Source organism: Pimephales promelas, chromosome 18 (genome assembly GCF_988280905.1).
Source record: "Pimephales promelas chromosome 18, fPimPro1.hap1.1, whole genome shotgun sequence".
Lineage (NCBI taxonomy): Eukaryota > Metazoa > Chordata > Actinopteri > Cypriniformes > Leuciscidae > Pimephales > Pimephales promelas.
In genome coordinates this window covers 10,993,946-11,014,554 of record NC_142786.1, presented here as the reverse complement: position 1 = coordinate 11,014,554, position 20,609 = coordinate 10,993,946, and the positions used below count along the sequence as shown (strand labels likewise).

At 49.8% G+C, this 20,609-nt stretch overlaps 1 protein-coding gene across 4 annotated transcripts in view; it reads right to left on the bottom strand.

The window, feature by feature from the left end:
* The window catches only part of cspg5b (chondroitin sulfate proteoglycan 5b), a 72,608-nt gene that overhangs the window by 14,583 nt on the left and 37,416 nt on the right, over window positions 1-20,609 (bottom strand). Inside the window, exons 4-5 of one of the 4 annotated variants that reach the window (XM_039678894.2) lie at window positions 19,338-19,491; window positions 18,824-18,880 (exon numbers count right to left, since the gene is read on the bottom strand). In XM_039678894.2, the coding sequence (XP_039534828.2) occupies window positions 18,824-18,880; window positions 19,338-19,491 (211 nt within the window). The remainder of the gene's footprint in view (window positions 1-18,823; window positions 18,881-19,337; window positions 19,492-20,609) is intronic. The other 3 variants (XM_039678895.2, XM_089123361.1, XM_039678896.2) reach the window with 3 other exon arrangements.

The following is a 20,609-nucleotide window of genomic DNA, read 5'->3' as shown; positions in this document are numbered from 1 at the left end:
TGCGATAAGACGAATAAACGCCTGTGAAAAGGTGACTTTTTTTAAATTGACTTTATAATAATAATGACTTAATTACGACAAGTCAAAATTATGATAATGACTTGTCCTTTTAAATGATCTTTTTTTGAATTTGTGTCAATTACGAATCACCAGAAGTATATTTTTTTCTTCTTCTTTCTTGTATGGTGGAAACTTCCATATGTCTGGGATGCTACACATTTGAAGATGTTCATCCTAATAATACATTGTGGTCTGATCACTCAAACTGACTTTTCGGATCACCGGATGTTAATACTAGCTGTAAACAAGGCCCTGGAGAACGTCTCAGGTTACGACTGTAACCTATGTTCCCTGAGAACAGGGAACGAGACAATACGTCGAATGACGCAATGGGGGAACGCCTCAGGCGTGACAGGTGTCTGAAATCAAATATCAACTCACAGTAATCAGGTTGACCGGCGACAGCCCGTGCATCATCAGCTTGAATGATGAGCGCGTCAATCTGGATGTATAAGAAGGGCGCCTTGAAACCGTGACAACATCCTATCGTCTGAAGGGACTGTTGCAGGCAGGCCCCGAGGCATGGCAACGAGACGTATTGTCTCGTTCCCTGTTCTCAGGGAACATAGGTTACAGTCGTAACCTGAGACGTTCCCTTTCGAAGGGAACTCAACAATACGTCGAATGACGCAATGGGGAACGAAATACCCACTCCGCCATGCTGAGGGGAGTGCATGCCGAAAAGGCAGTGACAACTGTCAGAACCAGTAATTCCAAGGATCACTGAAACCACTCACCCTATGTTACATCGGGCTGTCAGTGACAGCACTCCCTACCGGTCATAGCCCAAGCTAATGAACCAAGAAAAACCAGAACGTAATAACGTGGGTAAATCGGGGCCAGCTCAAAGGCTTTAGGACCACAACTTCAAAATAGAAGGGGTCCCTTCTAGGGAGTGTGGCTAGGGGGCCAAAGGGACCCCCAGCCAGTCACTATTCAGGAGAACACTCCTCCTGAAATGCCCCCAGGCTGGCCTGGTGATCTGTACTAAGACACACAGTCTGGCCATAGCCTGTCCGTCCAAGACAGAGCCTCTGGAAATTGCCTAGGAAAGGCATCCAAAAACTGAAGGCCCGCGAAGCTGGCAGAAACCATCAAGTTTCGGATCACAGAGACGGGATCCTCCGGAGAGTGTGACTCAACCTCAAAACAACGGGAATCGTACACTCAATCCACGAGTTTCCACCCAGTGCTCGCTTTGAGCACTGAGGAAGTAAGAGAGGGATCAAAATCAGGAAGGTCAATGAGACCTAAGACCTGATGACCCCCTGTGTGGGGAGCTCTGAAACATGAGGGCTCATGTCAGGAAGGCCGTACACTGTGCGGCCTGAAACCCAACGACCACAGCATGTGGAAGCTCATCCTTCAGGAAAGCCAGAGGCTAGAAACCTGACAGACCCACAATATGGGGCTACCTCGAAACAGGTCTAATGAGACCTAAAACCACCAGTTGTGGGAGATAGCTTGAACAAGGGAAGTGCCTGTCGTAATGTATTGCGACAAAGACACATCTAGAGTGGGACCCAAAGTGAAGAACCGGAGTCTGAACCACATAAGAAGGGACCGAAGCATACTGCGCGTGACCCTCACCATAAGAAATGGATTTTAAAAAGTGCACAAGACATCTCGTCGGGTGACTTAGCACAATAATAGGTGAAGTATGGGTTTGTGTACTTCACTCTAAATTCAGGAAGGCCCGTTGAGGCCTGTAACCTGGCGACCACAGTGTGTGGGAGCTCATGGCCAGGAAGGCCTGGTAAGGCCTGTAACCTGGCGACCACAGTATGCGGGAGCTCGTAACCTGGCGACCACAGTATGTGGGAGCTCATAACCAGGAAGGCCTAGTGAGGCCTGTAACCTGACGACCACAGTGTGTGGGAGCTCGTGACCAGGAAGGCCTGGTAAGGCCTGTAACCTGGCGACCACATCCGGTGGCAGCTCGTACTCAGGAAGGTCAGGGAGACCCAGCCTGGTGTACCTGAAAAACCACACCAAGTGGGAGCTACTTCGAGAAGTTAGCTCTTAAGAACTCTTAAAGTGGGACCCGAGGAAAGACCGGGGTCTGAGCCACATAAGAAGGGACCGAAGCATACCGCGCGTGACCCTCACCATAAGGAATGGATTTTAAAAAGTGCACAAGACATCTCGTCGGGTGACTTACCACAATAATAGGTGAAGTATGGGTTTGTGTACTTCACTCTGAATTCAGGAAGGCCGAACTTGAGGCCTGTAACCTGGCAGCCACAACAAGTGGAAACCCATAATCAGGAAGGCCTGACAAGGCCTAACACCCGATAGTCCCAATGCATGGGGAGCTCACATTCAGGAAGGCCGCTGAGGCCTGCAGCCTGACATGTGAAGACTCACCACTACAACTTAGCGACCACGAAAAGTGGGGGTTTCACATTCAGGAAGGCCTGGTGAAGCCTGCAACCTGATATGTGACAACTCATAACCAGGAAGGCCAATGAAGCCTGAAGCCTGGTGACCACAGAGTGGGAGCAAAGTGCTCAGGAAAGGTGGTGAGGCTGTATTCTGGCTACCGCAGCATGTGGGAGCCCACATTCAGGAAGGCTGGGTGAGGCCTGTAAACTGACTACCACAGTATGTGGGAACTCATAACCAGGAAGGCCTGGTGAAGCCTGTAACCTGGCGACCACAATGTGTGGGAGCTCATAACCAGGAAGGCCTGGTGAGGCCTGTAACCTGGCGACCACAGTATGTGGGAGCTCATAACCAGGAAGGCCTGGTGAGGCCTGTAACCTGGCGACCACAATGTGTGGGAGCTCATAACCAGGAAGGCCTGGTGAGGCCTTTAACCTGGCGACCACAGTATGTGAGAGCTCGTATCCTGGTGACCACAGTATGTGGGAGCTCATAACCAGGAAGGCCTGGTGAAGCCTGTAACCCAGCGACCACAGCATGTGGGAGCTCACAACCAGGAAGGCCTGGTGAGGCCTGTAACCTGGCGACCACAATAAGTGGGAGCTCATAACCAGGAAGGCCTGGTGAGGCCTGTAACCTGGCGACCACAATAAGTGGGAGCTCATAACCAGGAAGGCCTGGTGAGGCCTGTAACCCGGCAACCACAGTATGTGGGAACTATAACCAGGAAGGCCCCTTTGAGGCCTGTAACGTAGCGACCACAATGTGTGGGAGCTCATAACCAGGAAGGCCTATTGAGGCCTGTAACCTGGCGACCACAGTATGTGGGAGCTCATAACTAGGAAGGCCTGGTGAGGCTTGTAACCTGGTGACCACAGTATATGGGAGCTCATAACCAGGAAGGCCTGGTGAAGCCTGTAACCCAGCGACCACAGCATGTGGGAGCTCATAACCAGGAAGGCCTGGTGAGGCCTGTAACCTGGCGACCACAGTACGTGGGAGCTCATAACCAGGAAGGCCTGGTGAGGCCTGTAACCTGGCGACCACAATGTGTGGGAGCTCATAACCAGGAAGGCCTGGTGAGGCCTTTAACCTGGCGACCACAGTATGTGGGAGCTCATAACCAGGAAGGCCTGGTGAAGCCTGTAACCCAGCGACCACAGCATGTGGGAGCTCATAACCAGGAAGGCCTGGTGAGGCCTGTAACCTGGCGACCACAATCAGTGGGAGCTCATAACCAGGAAGGCCTAGTGAGGCCTGTAACCCGGCAACCACAGTATGTGGGAGCTCCCACAGATGTCTCTCCGTGGCCACCATAGCACTGACGGAACAGCAGATTGCTTGGTGGCCCGGAGTCCCGCAGCAGATCAGTCTGGTAGGCCTGAGGACCACAAGGGCGTGCAGAACCGCACCTGCCTGACCTGCTGCCGTGTACGCTCTGTCATTCAAGCATGAAGATGTCTTGAGCAGCTTGGATGACAGGGTCAGAGCTCTTAGTGAAGAGGACCAACCAGAGACGAGATAGTTAGCCAACGTCTCGTCCACTGGCGGCATCGACACATATCCGTGCTCCACGGCTCCCTCCACAGCAGCGAAACTAGCCCGCTGATGCAGATAGAGACGTGAGGAGAACGGATTCTTCCATACCCTCTCAATCCCAGCGTGGAGATCAGAAAGGAATGGAAGGCTCATCCGGGCTGGTGGCTTATGGGTGGGGAGGAACCAGCCATCCAAAATACCATGAGCGGGTTCCTCCCAGACGCGCCTCCACTGCAACTGCAATCTGTCTGTGGCGCGCCCCATAATGTCAACCAGCTCAGCGTACACTGGACAGGAGGGCTGAAATGGTTCGGTCTCAACCAAACTGACATCCTTTTCTATATATATATATATATATATATTACAGCCAACTCCTGCCCTGCCCGAAGAGAACAGTTACAGATTCACCAAAGAGAGAGAGCGCTCATTTTCTCTCTTCTTAGGTGTTCAACATTAATCTGTAACTTACCCTCATCAGCTGGTAGATCATCCGCGAGGTTAACGCCCCTCTCCCGATAATCTGCCAGCTCCGTCTGAAAGCTCCACGAGCTCAACCACCACTGAGCCTCAGCCCGAGCGGGAACCGGAACCGCGGGGTTCAGATGCTGCGCCCACTTCCCTCGAGAAGTGGGTCAGACGAGAGCAGAGAGTTCTGAAAGGAAAACTCTCAGTTCGCGCAAAAAACTCCCTCGAGAGCTTCCCGCGAATGCTCTTCTCTCAGGCAGAACACGCACAGATCGTGTGAATCCTCCAGTGTCAAATATCTGGACACAAGTCGGCACACTCGCGCAAAGTGTTTCTCCACGTCTCTGCGCGTTTAATCGTTGATACTATCAAACAGACAAACAGTCCCTGAAGACGAAAAGATGTTGTCACGGTTTCAAGGCGCCCTTCTTATACATCCAGATTGACGCGCTCATCATTCAAGCTGATGATGCACGGGCTGTCGCCGGTCAACCTGATTACTGTGAGTTGATATTTGATTTCAGACACCTGTCACGCCTGAGGCGTTCCCCCATTGCGTCATTCGACGTATTGTTGAGTTCCCTTCGAAAGGGAACCATAACATTTTTTTTATATAGTTTTTAAGGTTTATAAGGTGAGCGCATGTTTTTACTCCACAGCTCAGAGTAGGAAATGCTTAAATTTCAGAGCATAAACTGATCCACAACCACGAATTTCAGGGGATATCTGCAGTTTTCCCTATTTACCATGAGACATTATCAACACAATATAAGGATAGTGGTTACATTAACTGGATAATATGCCACGAACAGTAAACCTTGCTCATTCATAAAATTGTTATAAGTGTTAAGCAATACTTGTTAAAATTGCGTTTTTAAAGCAACGTTTACTGCTGTGCATGTGAGACTGTCGGATTAACTAATGCTAGGCATTCAAACACAAGTTGATTAAAAGCAAAGCTTTTTTGAATATTTTGTATATCTTGCTACCTGTGATATCCCTTATGAAACCACAAAAGAAAGAAAAGACTTTATTCACGCTGCTAAAATCAGAAGTGTAAATACTCATTCTCAAGAGAGAGAAGATAAAAAATGTCAAATAGATTCTCTCAGGGGGTGGAAAGACAAGTAAACAACTCAGAAGTAAACAAAGTCACCCATATTCTCATGGCTCTTTCGTCAACAGACTGTCATCAATCATCCCTCATTTCTTGCCTCATCTCAGTTTTGCTCTATTTCTCCTGTCCATTGCACAGTGAAGCTGTCAACTCTCTTTTAATCATAAAAGAGCCTTTTCCAGTATTAAATCATTAGGGGACTGGATCGACAGAAGTTGACTGAGGTTAAAAAATTGCATTTGTGAAGGCAATAAAAAAAAAGAAAAATGGGCAGAAAATAGACTAGGATTTATTTTCACTTCAGAATAAATAAATGGCCTAAATAAAAGTACTGGAAAACAGGGTCTAAAAAATTCAAAGTTCACCAGGTAATAGGCAGGGTAATAGGTCCCGGAGTGGGTGAATAGAAGCAAGACAACACTTTGGTCCTCCTTTAAAGATCAAATGATACACTAGTCTGTGCAACATTTATTCATGGTAGTCTACTCTGAAAGATCACCTGGGAGCACAGAGATTGTACTCTTGTACCAAACAGAGAAAGTTTTAAGACCCCTGCACCTGGAGAGCTACTGTCCTGCAGATTTCAGCTCCAACCCCAATCAAACACACATGAACCAGCTAATCAAGGTGTTTAAGGTTACATGATAATTACAGGAAAGTATGTTGGAGCAGGGTTGGAATTGAAGTCTGCAGGATGGTAGCTCTTAGTGAGCAGGGTTGGGGAATCACTAAAATAGGGCTTTTACACTGCACTTACAGTATGACACTGGGTTATTGTCGTTCTTATAATCCTAGGTAAAGAAAAGTTTCACACTTGTAATTAAGATGTGGGGTTAGCACTGATTTTTACCCTGGTTTAGGAAAACCTCACTCTAGAACATATGGTGGGTGTCAAGGACACTGTATTAAAGTGGTTTGCTTCCTACCTTGAAAAGAGGGTTTTTCTGTAAATTTAGGAAATTGGTCCTCGTCATCTGTGCCTGTTTTATTTGGTGTGCCCAAAGGATCTACTGTATTTTGGGACCTTTGTTGTTTCCTCTTTATATGCTCCCCTTGGCCCTTATTTTTCAGAAATATAACATTTCATACCACTGCTATGCAGATGATTCTCAGCTTTACCTTCCAGTAAGGCTTGACAATACTGCTTCATTTGATGTGTTATTGGAATTGATTGTTATTGTGTTATTGATTGTTATTGTAGATAATATTAAGAGGTGGATGACAAATAATTTTCTGCAGTTAAATGAGGATAAAACAGAGGTTTTAATTCTGGGCTGTCCAGCAGATTCCACTCCTGCTTTGAAGGCCCAGTTAGGTCCTCTTTCAACAAAAGTATGCAAACAAATCATAAACCTTGGAGTGATCTTTGACTCTTCACTATTTTTTGACAAACAAATTAGTTCTGTTATTAGAGAAAGCTTTTTCCATTTAAGATAGCTTGCCAAGTTGAAGAATGTTCCCTTTCGTAGTCACTCCGTGTTACGTCGGATGACGGAGAATGGAGGTTTCACATAGAAAGCCAATTCTCTTTGAGTATTAAAAAACGAGCCAATGGCAGGAAAATGCCATGGGTCTGTGGAATTTGCATAGCGTATCTCCGCCACCTCGTGAGTATAAAAGGGGGAAGTGGACGCAACCGCAGTATGTTTTCGCTTCGGAGCCAAGAGAACTTCTTCACTCCACAAGCCACACAATCTGAGTTTACTACTGTGACTCACCCCTTCGAGACGAGCGAACTCTCTGGTGTTGGTGTGACGGCGGTATCCAGGGAGTTTCACATTGCCTGCGATCTGAGCAGTGGTCTGCCAATGTGTGTGTCTTTCCCTGGTCGCTTCAACATCCGCGGAGTTTTCTCCTCTCACTGAAAGAGTGTGCACGCGGCACGTCTTTGTAAAGATGATCTGCCCATGTATTTCTGAGTGCGATATTCTGATAGATTCAGCTGATGGGCGTGAGCGCTGTTTGACGTGTTTGGGCTTTGATCGCGCTCAGACAGCGCTCGTGGATGTGTCACGATCTCTCAGTGGGAACGTGACCATCGTAATGTATAGTGATCTAAGACATCAGGTCTGGAACTAAACAGACGAAAATTCCTCGGTACACACCCCGTCTTTCACGTTGCAACCCACGTGGTCCCGAGTGAGTTCGCGGCTGCTGAAAAAAAAAATTTAAATAAAAGGGCCCGCGTTCTCATTCGGTCCCCCAGTTGATGAAATCATGTTTATCGCCACATCACAAGGTGAGCTGGAGTTCTCTGGAGTTGGCTCATCTTTGCTGCTGTCCTCGGATGTGCTAGCATAGCGAGTTAGATTCAGAGTTCACAGCTATGCTTCCCGGGCTGCCACGAGTGTTGGGTTTGTGTGGAAAATTCTGCCATCTCCCGAGCACTTTAGGCTGATGATTGGTTTTTGGGGGTGGCGAACCCAAAATCCTTTCTACCCGGATGTGCATGAAGAGGCCATGAGATGGTGGAAGTCTCCTTTGACTTTCGCGACTGCTCAGCGGCCTCTTCCACCTTCTCTGCCCTCGTAGAGGCTGCAGTCTAGGGTACACTGGGGTTCCCCCCTGTGGAGTGTTCTGTGGCAACACTCATGTGTCCCCACAGTGCCTCCACCTGGCGTGGCAACCCTAAGCACCCTTCGAATGCCGTAGGTTCTTGTCTACTCCGGTGGCGGGACCTATAGAGTTGCGGGGCAAGCTGCCACCTCACTGTGTGTTATTGCCATCCTTTGGGGTGTGCAGTCACATGCACGAGGGTAGGGCTGATTCAGGGCTCATCCTTGAGCCGCCTGCCATCACCGACTTTGCTCTATGAGCAACAAAGGTGACCGCATGCTCCCTGAGTCAGGTGATGTCCACATGCGTGGTCAGACATTTCTGGCTTAACCTGGTTGATGTGCGCAAGGCTGAGTGAACCAGCTTCCTCACCTCACTCCGGGGGAAGGAGTGGGCCTGCGACCACTCCCTAAAGAACTGCAAGCCATACCTGAGCTGCCTGTAATGGGAGCGAGGCTGCGTGGCTGGTACGGGCAGGGGCGCCTCCCTGCGACCACCTCCACGGCACGGTCCGGTGCTGCTAGGGCCGGACGGGAGGGGGCGGAACGCAGCGTCGCTCCCGTTACAGGCAGCCTTCGGGTCTTCGGGTCAACTGGGAGAAGAGCAAACTTTGCCGTGCAGAGGATCTCTTTTCTCGGTATGGAGATAGACTCAGTCGCCATGTCTGCACAGCTCACGAGCGAGCGCGCACACTCACTCCTGACTTGTCTTCGACAGTTCTTTTTCAAACATTTTCAGAGGCTCCTGGGGCATATGGCATCCGCGGCAACGCCACTCGGAATGCTTCATATGTGACCGCTTCAGCTGTGGCTTCGCGATCGAGTCCCGAGGTGGGCATGGCATCACGGTATGCTCAGAGTTCCAGTAACTCCGACCTGCCGTCAGACCTTCTTCCCGTGGACGAACCTCAGCTTTTTACGGGCGGAGTCCCTCTGCAGCGAGTTTCCAGGCATGTTGTTGTCTCCACAGATGCCTCTGCCACGGGTTGGGGAGCCATGTGCAATGGACATGCAGCTGTGGGTTCCTGGACAGGACCCCAGCGCCTTATGCATATCAATTTTCTCAAGTAGCTGAAGAGTCGCAACTCGTATACCGCCTCCTATTATGGAGTCCATTCGTGCTATTTACATTCCAGGAGAGCGGAACCTGGCAGCCGACAAACTGTCACGGTTCCGTCCAGTCTCTGGCGAATGGCGACTCCATCCCCAGTCGGTCCAGCTGATATGGGACGCATTTAATTGCCTGAAATAATAATAATTAATTGCATGAAATAATTGCCGCATTTCATGAAGCAGTTGAAGGTAAGTCTTTGGGGAAGCACGACCTGATCATCAGGTTCCTGAGGGGAGCGAGGAGACTGAATCCTCCTCGCCCTCCTCTCGTACCCTCTTGGGACCTCTCAGTGGACCTCTCAGACCTCAGACCAGCTCTTTGTCTGTTATGGTGGGAGCCAGAAGGGAAGGGCTCTCTCAAAGCAGAGGCTGTCTCACTGGATAGTGGACACCATTGCTTTGGCTTACCAGCAGCAAGGTCAAGCGTGCCCCCTTGGTGTGACGGCCCACTCCACCCGGAGTGTGGCTTCGTCTTGGGCTCTAGCGCATGGCGCCTCGCTAGCAGACATCTGCAGAGCAGATTCTATAATCTCCGAGTGGAGCCTGTGTCCTCTCTTGTACTCGCTCAGCCAGCCAGTACTGGAACCGCTCAGGTGTCTTCGCTTGCTCGCCATTCCACTTCACGGACTGGATAAGTGCGATTTTTTTTTCCTCAGCTGAGCCTTCTGTTGAAGCCCTGAGTCCTCCAGCACTGTTGATGCTGGTGCCAGTGTCTGTTGCCTGGGCGTCGGCTAGGTGTCTCCGTGTGCATGGTTCCTGCTAGTAACCTCCACATGTGTATTCTCCACTGTAAGCCACTCTGAGCATGTGTCTTCCCTCGGCAAGCCACCTTGCCACCCCTGGAGTTAAGATTCTAGCCACGCTACGGGTTGGTGACTCCAGTGTTCCTCCATATGAAGTCCCCTTGGGCCATATGTGTATTCTTAAGTCCTCCCTACGGGTAGGCGTACTGTGGCATATTTCCTCTGGGATATGCTCCCCAGTGTACCTTGGTATTCCTGTGCTAAGTAGGACTCCTCGTCAGTGCTGCTAAGTTCACGACAGGGGATCAGAATTTCGCAGGGCACTGGAAGACAGCTGTGAAGGTGCCGTGATTACACGGGGGACCCTCATTCTCTGTCATCCGACGTAACTTGGAGTGACTACTCCAAGTTATGTCTCCCTGCCACTTCCGCTGTACCGCTGGGAAGACACCTGATTTCAGTCTCGGCTCCTCAGCGAAGACATACTGCGGTTGCATCCGCATCCTCCTTTTATACTCACGAGGTGGCGGAGATACGCTATGTAAATTCCGCAGACCCATGGCATTTTCCTGCCATTGGCTCGTTTTTTAATACTCGAAGAGGATTGGCTTTCTATGCGAAACCCCCATTCTCCGCCATCCGACGTAACGTCTCCGTTCCCTACTCAGGGAACGAGGGTTACGTAACAGAGACGTTCTTTCAAGCAAAGATTTAGAAGTTGCAATTCATGCTTTTGTAACATCACGATTAGACTATTGCAACTCTCTTTATTGTGGTCTTCCTCAATCTACATTATCGCGACTACAAATTGTTCAAAATGCGGCTGCAAGACTTTTGACTGGGTCTAAAAAGAGGGATCATATTACTCCTGTTTTGGCATCCCTTCACTCATTAAGTTTAGAGTTGATTTTAAGATCCTTATGTTTGTATATAAGGCGTTGTCTGGCTGTGCACCAAGGTACATTTGTGATCTTATCGTACCATACTGTCCTGCAGTGATTCCCAGTCCGTGAACACATTAGTACCGGGCCTTGAAATATTCCCAAATTTTTTTTTTCATAATAAATAATTGTCTTTTTAAAATGCTTTTTAACGTGTCATGTTATTTAATCCAAAACACAAACAAGAAATAAATACAAATAAATAAAAATATTAAAATGTGTTTCTTTGAGCACCTTCCGATTGCTTTGCAACGCGTCATGTCTAAACAGACTGCAAAAAAAGAGCGGTGCGTGCAGCTGAAGTGACAGAAGTATGTGGAGAGATGAGCGGGCTTAGCAGACTTTAATGGCTAATTTCATTGCGGACAGTTCCGGTAAAAGGAAAGGACCAACTTGAAATAAAGCGAGAGAAAGAAAAAGAAAAAGTCAAGCTTCAATCGTAAATACGATACCTCATACATTAGGTATGGATTCACGACAACAGGCTTCTAGATCATGAATAGTGTATATTTTTACCATTCACGACTCTCGCGGTGCTCTCCGCCATTTTGAAAAGATCAAAGGTTATCTCATCTCGGCAACTCGTCCATAAAAATATTCTACGAGTTTCCCAGTGGAAAATACCACATGAGGGGGTGTTCATGTGCGTTTTCCACGTCGGCTTTTGGTATTTAACATAATTACCATAGCACATGAACGCAGCATTAACCACCAAACATCCAACTCTCAAAGACAAAACGGAGGAGTTTTTCGAAAGAAAGAAAGGTGAGTTGGACGCTCAGCGGTAAGTTTTTAAATCACAATGTGTTTCTATTGTATTCTAAAACTGTTACTATATAGGCCTAGTAGGCTGTGTTATGTATCCTGGTTGACTTTATGATTAGTTAAATCTGTTTTGCACATGCATCGCCACAGAGTTAACTATTTCTGACAGTACCGGACAGCCTCTGTCTCTTTCACTTCACGTCTGTGGGCATCAGTGTCCAATTTACCTTCAATGAAATCGTCTCGGTTACGTATGTAACCCTCGTTCCCTGAGTAGGGAACGGAGACGTTACGTCAGAAGTGACGGAGATTGGGGGTTTCGCATAGAAAGCCAATCCTCTTCGAGTATTTAAACACGAGCCAATGGCATGCAATGCCTTGGGGCTGCGGAAATTTGCATAGCGTACTCCGCCCTACTCCGTGAGTATAAAAGGAGGAAGTGAACGCAACCGCAGTATGTCTTCGCTGAGGAGCCAAGACTGAACTCGGCGTCTACCCAGCGATACAGCAGAAGTGGCAGGGAGACGTAACGTCTCCGTTCCCTACTCAGGGAACGAGGGTTACATACGTAACCGAGACGTTCCCTTTCGTAGTCACTTCGAGTTACGTCAGAAGTGACGGAGATTAGGGGTCTGTGCCATCACGCCATCTTCAAGCTGTCTTCCAGTGCCCTGCGAAAGTCTGGACCCCCGAGCCTTACCTCTTTTTTTTTTTTTTTTTTTTTTTGGGGATCCGACTTTGACACAGGATTACCAAGGTACACTGGGAAACATATCCTGGAAGGGACATGCTACCAGCTGCCTACCGAAGGGAGGACTTACGAATACGCATATGGCCACATAGGAACACATATGGAACACTGGAGTACCAACCGCAGGTGGCTACTAATTTCAACTCCAGGGGTGGCAGATGGCTTGCCAAGGGAAGACACATGCTCAGAGAGGCTTACAGTGGATAATACACATGAGACGGTTACCATGGGGAACCGTGCGCATGGAGGCACCTAGCCAGCATCCAGAGCAACAGCAGTGGTGCCTGCATCGTCGGTGCTGGAGGACTCAAGACTTCAATGGAAGAACTGAGGAAATATCGCACTTATCCAGTCCGGGGAGTGGAGTGGCGAGCAAGCGAAGACACCTGAGCGGATCCAGAACTGGCCGAAACGAGTACGTGAGAGGATACCGGCTCAATCCGCAGATTATAGAATCTGGCGAAGGTGTTGGGTGTCGCCCAGCCTGCAGCTCTGCAGATGTCTGTTAGCGAGGCGCCGTGCGCTAAAGCCCAAGAGGAGGCTACACTCCGAGTGGAATGGGCCGTCACACCAAGGGGGCACGGAAGGCCTTGCTGCTGGTAAGACAAAGCAATGGCATCCACTATCCAGTGGGACAGCCGTTGCTTTGAGAGAGCCCTTCCCTTCTGGCTCCCTCCATGACAGACAAAGAGCTGGTCTGAGGTCCTGAAACACTGCGTTCTGTCGACATAGGTGCGGAGAGCACGTACCGGACAGAGCAGTGCCAAGGCTGGGTCTGCCTCCTCCAGGGGCAGCGCTTGCAGGTTCACCACCAGGTCCCGGAGGGGAGTGGTAGGAACCTTGGGCATATATCCAGGCCGGGGTCTCAGGAATACGTGAGAGTAAGCCGGCCCGAACTCCAGGCACACTTCGTCAACAGAGAGTGCGTGCAGGTCCCTTACTCTCCTGATGGAGACCAATGCAATCAGGAGTGCTGTCACATAGGACAGGGCAAAAACTCTACCGACTGCAAGGGCTCCAGGGGAGGCCTCTGCAGAGCACCCAGGTCTACTGAGAGGTCCCCAGAGGGCAGGAGGGGAGGGAGGCGGATTTAGCCCCCTCGCTCCCCTCAGGAACCTGATGACCAGGTCATGCTTCCCCTAGACTTACCTTTCACTGCATCATGAGACGCGGCAATGGCCGCGACATAAATCCAAAGGGTGGAGGGCGACAGCCTACGCTCCAACCCCTCTTGCAGGAAGGAAGCACGACTCCGATCGAACATCTCCGGGGGTCTTCTCAGCGAGAAGAACACCAATTGACGAAGAGGTTCCACTTCGACGCATAAAGGTGTCTCGTGGACGACGCTCTTGCGGAAGTGATGGTACCGTCACCGCAGGTGGCAGTCGAACTCAAACCTGCCTCGTCCCGTCCTGGAGCCACACGTGCAGCCTCCAAGATCGGGACGAGGGTGCCACAGAGTGCCCCGTCTCTGAGAGAGTAGGTCCGGTCTCAGAGGAATAGGCCAAGGAGGTGCTGTCGCGAGGAGCATGAGTTCGGAGAACCACGTCTTGGTGGGCCAGTAGGGGGCTACCAGCAAGACCTGCTCCTCGTCCTCCTTGATCTTGCACAACACCCGTGCAAGGAGGCTCACTGGGGGAACGCACACTTGCGTGGGCCCCGTGGCCAGCTGTGCGCCAGCGCATCCGAGCCAAGAGAGCCGCGGGTCAGAGAATAAACTGGGCGCAGTGGGGCGAGTCCCGAGAGGCGAACAGGTCTATCTGTGCCTCCCCGAACTGGTCCCAATCAGCTGGACCGACTGGGGATGGAGTCGCCATTCGCCGGAGATGGGACGGGCCCGGGACAGCTCGACGGCTGCCCGGTTCCGGTCTCCAGGAATGTAAACTGCACGAAGGGACCTCAGGTGCTTCTGACTCCATATCAAGAGGTGGCGGGCGAGCTGCGACAACCGGCGCGAGCGTAGACCCCCCCTGGTGGTTGATGTACGCTACTGCCGTAGTGTTGTCTGAGCGGACAAGCACATGCTGGCCCTTGAGCACGCTCGGAAGCGGTGCCGGGCGAGCCGTACTGCCAACAGCTCGAGGCAATTGATGTGCATGAGGCGCTGGGCTCCTGTCCAGGAACCGGCGGCTGCATGCCCATTGCACATGGCACCCCAACCCGTGGTAGACGCATCCGTGGAGACAACGATGCCTGGAAACTCGCTGAATAGGGACCCCTGTCCGTAAAAAGCTGAGGTTCGACCACGGGAAGAAGGTTCGGCGGCACGTCGGAGTCACTGGAACTCGGAGCGAGCCGCGATGCCATGCCCACCTCGGGACTCGATCGCGAAGCCACAGCTGAAGCGGTCTCATATGAAGCAAACCGAGCGGCGTACCGCGGATGCCATATGCCCCAGGAGCCTCTGAAATAGTTTCAGTGGAACCGCACTCTTGCCCTCGAACTGTCGAAGACAAGCCAGCAGTGAGTGCGCGCGCTCGTCATGAGCTGCGCGGACATGGCGACCGAGTTTGTCTCCATGCCGAGAAAAGAGATCCTCTGCATGGGGCAAAGTTTGCTCTTTTCCCGGTTGACCCGAAGGCCCAGACGGGCTAGGTGCCGCAGCACCAGGTCTCTGTGTTCGCAAACCTGAGCTCGAGAGTGTGCTAGTATCAGCCAGTCGTCGAGATAGTTCAGGATGCGAACCCCGTGTTCGCGAAGGGGAACAAGGGCTGCCTCGACGATCTTCGTGAAGACGCGAGGGGACAGAGCTAACCCGAATGGGAGAACGGCGTACTGGTATGCCTGGCCCTCGAAGGCAAACCGAAGAAACGGTCTGTGTCGAGGGAGAATGGAGACATGGAAGTACGCGTCCTTCAGGTCGATCGCTGCAAACCAATCCTGATACCGAACACATTCGAAAATGCGTTTGGCCGTGAGCATTTTGAACGGTAGTCGATGGAGAGAACGGTTCAAAATGCGCAGGTCCAGGATCGGTCGTAACCCTCCGGTCTTTTTAGGGGACAATGAAGTAGGGGCTGTAAGCCCGGACCTCACCTCGGCTGGAGGGACCGTCTCGATTGCACCCTTCGCCAGCAGGGTCGCAATCTCCGCTCTCAAGACTGGGGCATTGCCACCAACCATCGTGGAGCGAACTCCCCTGAAGCGGGGAAGAGACCGTGCGAACTGAATCGCCTAGCCGAATCTGATCGTTCTGATGACCCAGTGGGATACCCGGGAAGCGCTAGCTAGGCTTCCAGGAAGTGAGCCAACGGGGTCATGCGAACCACAGACGTCCCCCCGGAGGGGCAGCGAGGCGGGTCGACCGGCATGCGTGCAGGAGTTACCCCGTCCGGATGCACCGTCGAAACCCGCTCCCCGACAGAAGAGACCAGGGAAGGCAGAGCGTTCCACGGGGGTCTGTTCTGCCGGGGGTCTGGCGACAGAGGGGGAAGGGATTGGCGTAGCCCGGGGACGACACACGCACCCTTCCGCGCCCTCCGAGACAGAGAGGAATGAACGGGGCGACGCACTGGACGTCGTGCGCGCTCATTCCAGTCTGTGTGCTCAATGACAGTGTCAGCTTTTCCTCCACCAGCTCAGGGAGCTAGCTAGAACAAAAGATTCTCCACCGGCCCTCCACCGGGGAAGGAGGGGCCCTGCCACCGCCTCCTGAGAAAAACCATGACACTATCACTGAGCGGCCCGCCTCAGGAACATCGCTTCGCCTGGCATTTAGCGGGGCACACGGCCTGAGGGGGGCGCTTACCTGTGGCCTCCTCCGCGACGCGAACCGGCTGAAGGCTGCTGCTGGGGCCGCGTGGGAGGGAAGGGAGCCGCAGGGGGCGTCCTCGGCGGCGAGCTGGCGGAGGCGTCCGAGTCGACGGCTGGTTGGAGGCAGCAGCTGGCCGTCGGGGCAGAGAAACCGCCTTCGTCTGCTCCTAGGCGGTCGAGAAGTGCTGGGCAAAGTCCTGGACCGCACCGCCGAACATATGATGCTCCTGGACCACAGCGGTGGGCATCACCTGACCATCACCCGCCTCCGTGACCCGTTTAAGGACAAGGTAGGCGGCAGGCTCGCAGCTCGCTTGGTCCGTCACCTCCTCGTGCACATTCCTGAGCAGCTAGCTTTGTAGGTGCTCATCATATGCAGGGCGGAGGCTGCCTGTCCCGCCGCTCTACAGAATCGCACCGCCATAGACGACGAGAACCCATAGGCTTTGGAGGGGCATCTGAGAGCAACCGCCGGTTGACCGGGGGAGCCCCAGCGTACCCACAGACAGCCGCATCGCCGAGGGGAGGAAGGGCGGGGAACTAAAGCACGCCTTTTTTTTTTTTTTTTTATTTATTTATTTTTTTTTTTAGTGCGTGTCAGTTCCGCATGCAACTCGGGGAAAAAAGGAAATTGGGGTTGGCCGTGGCCGTAAGGCGGCAGCGTTACCCAAAAACCAATTATTCAGCCGCGAGAGATCGGGATGGGGCGGAGTTCCACCCCCCCGATGCTCACGGACGCCCGAGATAGCACGGCCATCATCGCGGGATCAGACACGGCGGCGCTGACGCTCCCGAGGGAGGCAACGCGGCCGCATCCTCACTTCCCGAGGAGTCCAGCCCGCCTAGTGATGCTGTGATCGACATCGCATCATCATCTGGAGCGCTGCCCGAAGCAGCCGGTGCCACCGAAGAAGCAACCGACTGAATCGAACTAACGCTCGCTGGCTCTCGCACTGAGGCGGGAGGTGTGGCCCGAGGAATCGTCGGGGCTTTGTCCCACACCATCACCGTAAAATCACCAGGTCCCCGGGTCGACGGGCCCCCTATGGAGGAAACCGATCGAGCGGGGGGGACCGGGACTCTCACTCAAGTGAGATCATTGAGTCTCGACCTCAGTGTAGAGATGGTCATGTTCCCACAGAAGGAACATGAGTCATCCACGAACGCTGCTGCTGCATGCTGAAATGCCCAGGCATACAAAGCAGCGATCGTGACCATCAGATGACGACAGAAATCAACCACACCCAGAAGAACACGGGCGAACCGTCTTTAAAAAGACGTGCGCGTGCAGCTCTTTCAATGAGAGGAGGAAATTCACTCTTTCAGCGCTGAAGCGACCAGGGAGAAGCGCAAAGTCTGGCAGACCACTGCTCAGATCGCAGGCGATGCAGAATCTCGCTGGGTACCGCCGTCACACCAACACTGAAGAGGACGCTCGTCTCGAAGAGTCTTGAACAGTGCTTTCAGGAGTGAAGAGGTTCTCTTGGCTCCGAAGCGAAAACATACTGCGGTTGCGTTCACTTCCTCCTTTTATACTCACGGAGTAGGGCGGAGTACGCTATGCAAATTTCCGCAGCCCCAAGGCATTGCATGCCATTGGCTCGTGTTTAAATACTCGAAGAGGATTGGCTTTCTATGCGAAACCCCCAATCTCCGTCACTTCTGACGTAACTCGAAGTGACTACGAAAGGGAACTAACCTTAGTGTAATTGCCAGAATTACTAAAAAATATTTAGCTACCTAAAAGTTAAAGATTTTTAATAAAACGCAAGAGATGTGTGAAATTTCAGGATTTATGAGTGACGTTAGTCTAGTAGAATTTTCAAAAAAATATTTTGCTACCTAAGATTTTTTTGTCTATTTCCCTCATATTAAATATTAAAACGCATGTCGACTAAATCAAAGTACAGTCTGATTTACAGTCTGTTCCTTTATCTGTTGCTGGTTTGAGTGAACATTCGTTTAGCGAAGTTCAAGAGATGCTCACATATGATAATAGATTAGTGAAAATGTTCGCCTTGAATTCGTGTTGGACTAAATACTTGTTATGCCTGCAATTCTTTGGTTTGCTATGCTATGAAAACACTGCTATGATAAATTTATTGTTTGAAATCCTTAATTTTACTCCGTACTTCATTAAGCTGCATAAAGAAACGCAGATTTCAAGTCATCAAATTATTTGTTTTCTTTAAAGGATTAACTGGACATTACATGAAGACAAATGTAATCTCTTTTGAATCTACAATCAGGAAATTAGCATGCACAATTAAATATTCAATATTTAATTAAATATTTCAGATGATACAACAATTTTAATGAGGCCTCTGTGTTTTTAATGCTTTTGATGATGTAAAAAGTTTAACAGCTGACAGTAACACTATGCTGGCTAGCAAGATGTTAAGTTACAGAAATCAGGTTCTCACACTAAAAAGTCTAAATAGCAACTATGGTGAGGAAATGTTTCTATTTTTATCCACTAAATCTATTCTTACTTTTCAATATCATTTCTCATAAAGGGGAAAAAGTGTTTTAACAACTATTACTTTTAGAGGTGAGTAATAATGAAGCTACAGGATTAAAGTGTAGAAGCAGGGTATCAAAGAAGATTGGGAGGAGGTCAGTTCGAGTCATCTTACCTCACTGCAGGGATCCTCTTTGGGTTTATATTCCCACGTGTATCTGCTCATGGTTTTCTAAGGAGTGGGTGGCGAGAGAGGATTACTCTACTGACACACTTCCAGTAATTTGTTATCATGCCCGCTTAATTAAATTGGCACCTGCCTCTGCAGATACTCCATTATATTCACTGTATCGGGTTTAAAAAATGTTTGGACAAAAACAATAATTTAGGTTTAACCATTTGACAATCATTGCATTGATTGCCCGACCACACAGCACAACTACTAATATGATCATCAGTATGTTTCCACATTGATTCATGCAGCCTGTAGTTCTTCACATGGGGGCCACAAGGCGAATCAATGACAAAGAGATAGCGAGAAAGAATAATCTTAATGATAAAGAGAAGAGTGGAAAAGAAAGATCTCCCACACAAATAAAGAGTAAAACAATAAGAGAGAAGGCAGAGACAGAGCGAGCATTTTCTCATGCACAGTGGAAAACAGAGGGAAAGACAGGAGAGGAAGTTACCTGACACATAACGTTATCATAGTAAGCCAAAGCACGGACATGGGGGAGATTAGTCGGGGTGTCACACAGTTTCCTTACATTTGCTTGAGAGCCCTCTGCGACGGTGGACAGCGAGAAGTTATCGATGTGCTGCTCCGAATTTGGGCGGCATTTACTGAAAGACAAAGAGAGAGAACAGGAGATGGTAAAATGGATGGATCAATTAAATGGGTGCTTAATTCTGGGATATATTACTATTAAAGATCCGATTAAATACTTTTGACAAGCACCGTATTACTTTCCTATGGAAGCTTGTTTCTGCCACAGAATAAAACAATTAAAAAAGATTGAGACTTTTTTATCTACGTACTACGGAAGCCCTGAACCGCAACGTAAAAAAAAAGTAAAAAAAAAAGAAATCTGGCATTTTGGGATTAAATTCGAAATGTTGCAAGATTTAAGTCGAAATGTTTCGAGATTAAAGTCATAGTAAATACATTCTGGATACATTTTAAGTGCATCATTCTGTATCCAATCATTTGGTCGGATCCTGTGATTTCTTCAGAGTTAATAACCACTAAACTAGTGGTTGAGGAAAGATTCTCTGATATGATTGTAAAGCGCTTTGAGTGTAGGCCTAGTAGTAGGACCGGCTGCAGGATGAATTGACTGAGGGGGCATGTGAAATTGTTGAGGGGGCTTAACTTTATACCATCAATGAACAATCAATACACACCCCTCTTTGGAACAACAGATTTTAAAATGCAGCGCACCATAAAACACTCCATATGCAACTGCACAGGTAACCGCATAATAAAAAGATAAGCCATAATTTATTATTTATATATGAACTCTTTCACGCTTAAAGGGATAGTTCATTTTGAAATTAATTTTTGATATGTTTTAGCTTACCTCAAGGGCATCCAAGATGTAGGTGTCTTTGTTTCCACAGTATTTTCAATTTTGACATTTTTCAGTCAAACCGTTGTTGTCTATCAGTCATACACTGGAGGCTAAGGGGGTCCACCAAAAAGCATGCACAGAGAAGTCAAAATTAAACATGATTTATTGACTCATAAATGTAAGTACACATTGATGGCCTACGAAACGAGCGGTTTTTGTGAGAAAACGAATGTCTTGGTTACGTATGTAACCCTCGCTCCCTGAGTAGGGGACGGAGACGTTCTGTCGGATGACGACGAATGGGGATTTTCGCTTAGAAAGCCTATCAGCTTCAATCAATATAAAACGATCCAATGGCAAAGAAATGCCATGGGGGGGGGGGGGGGGCTT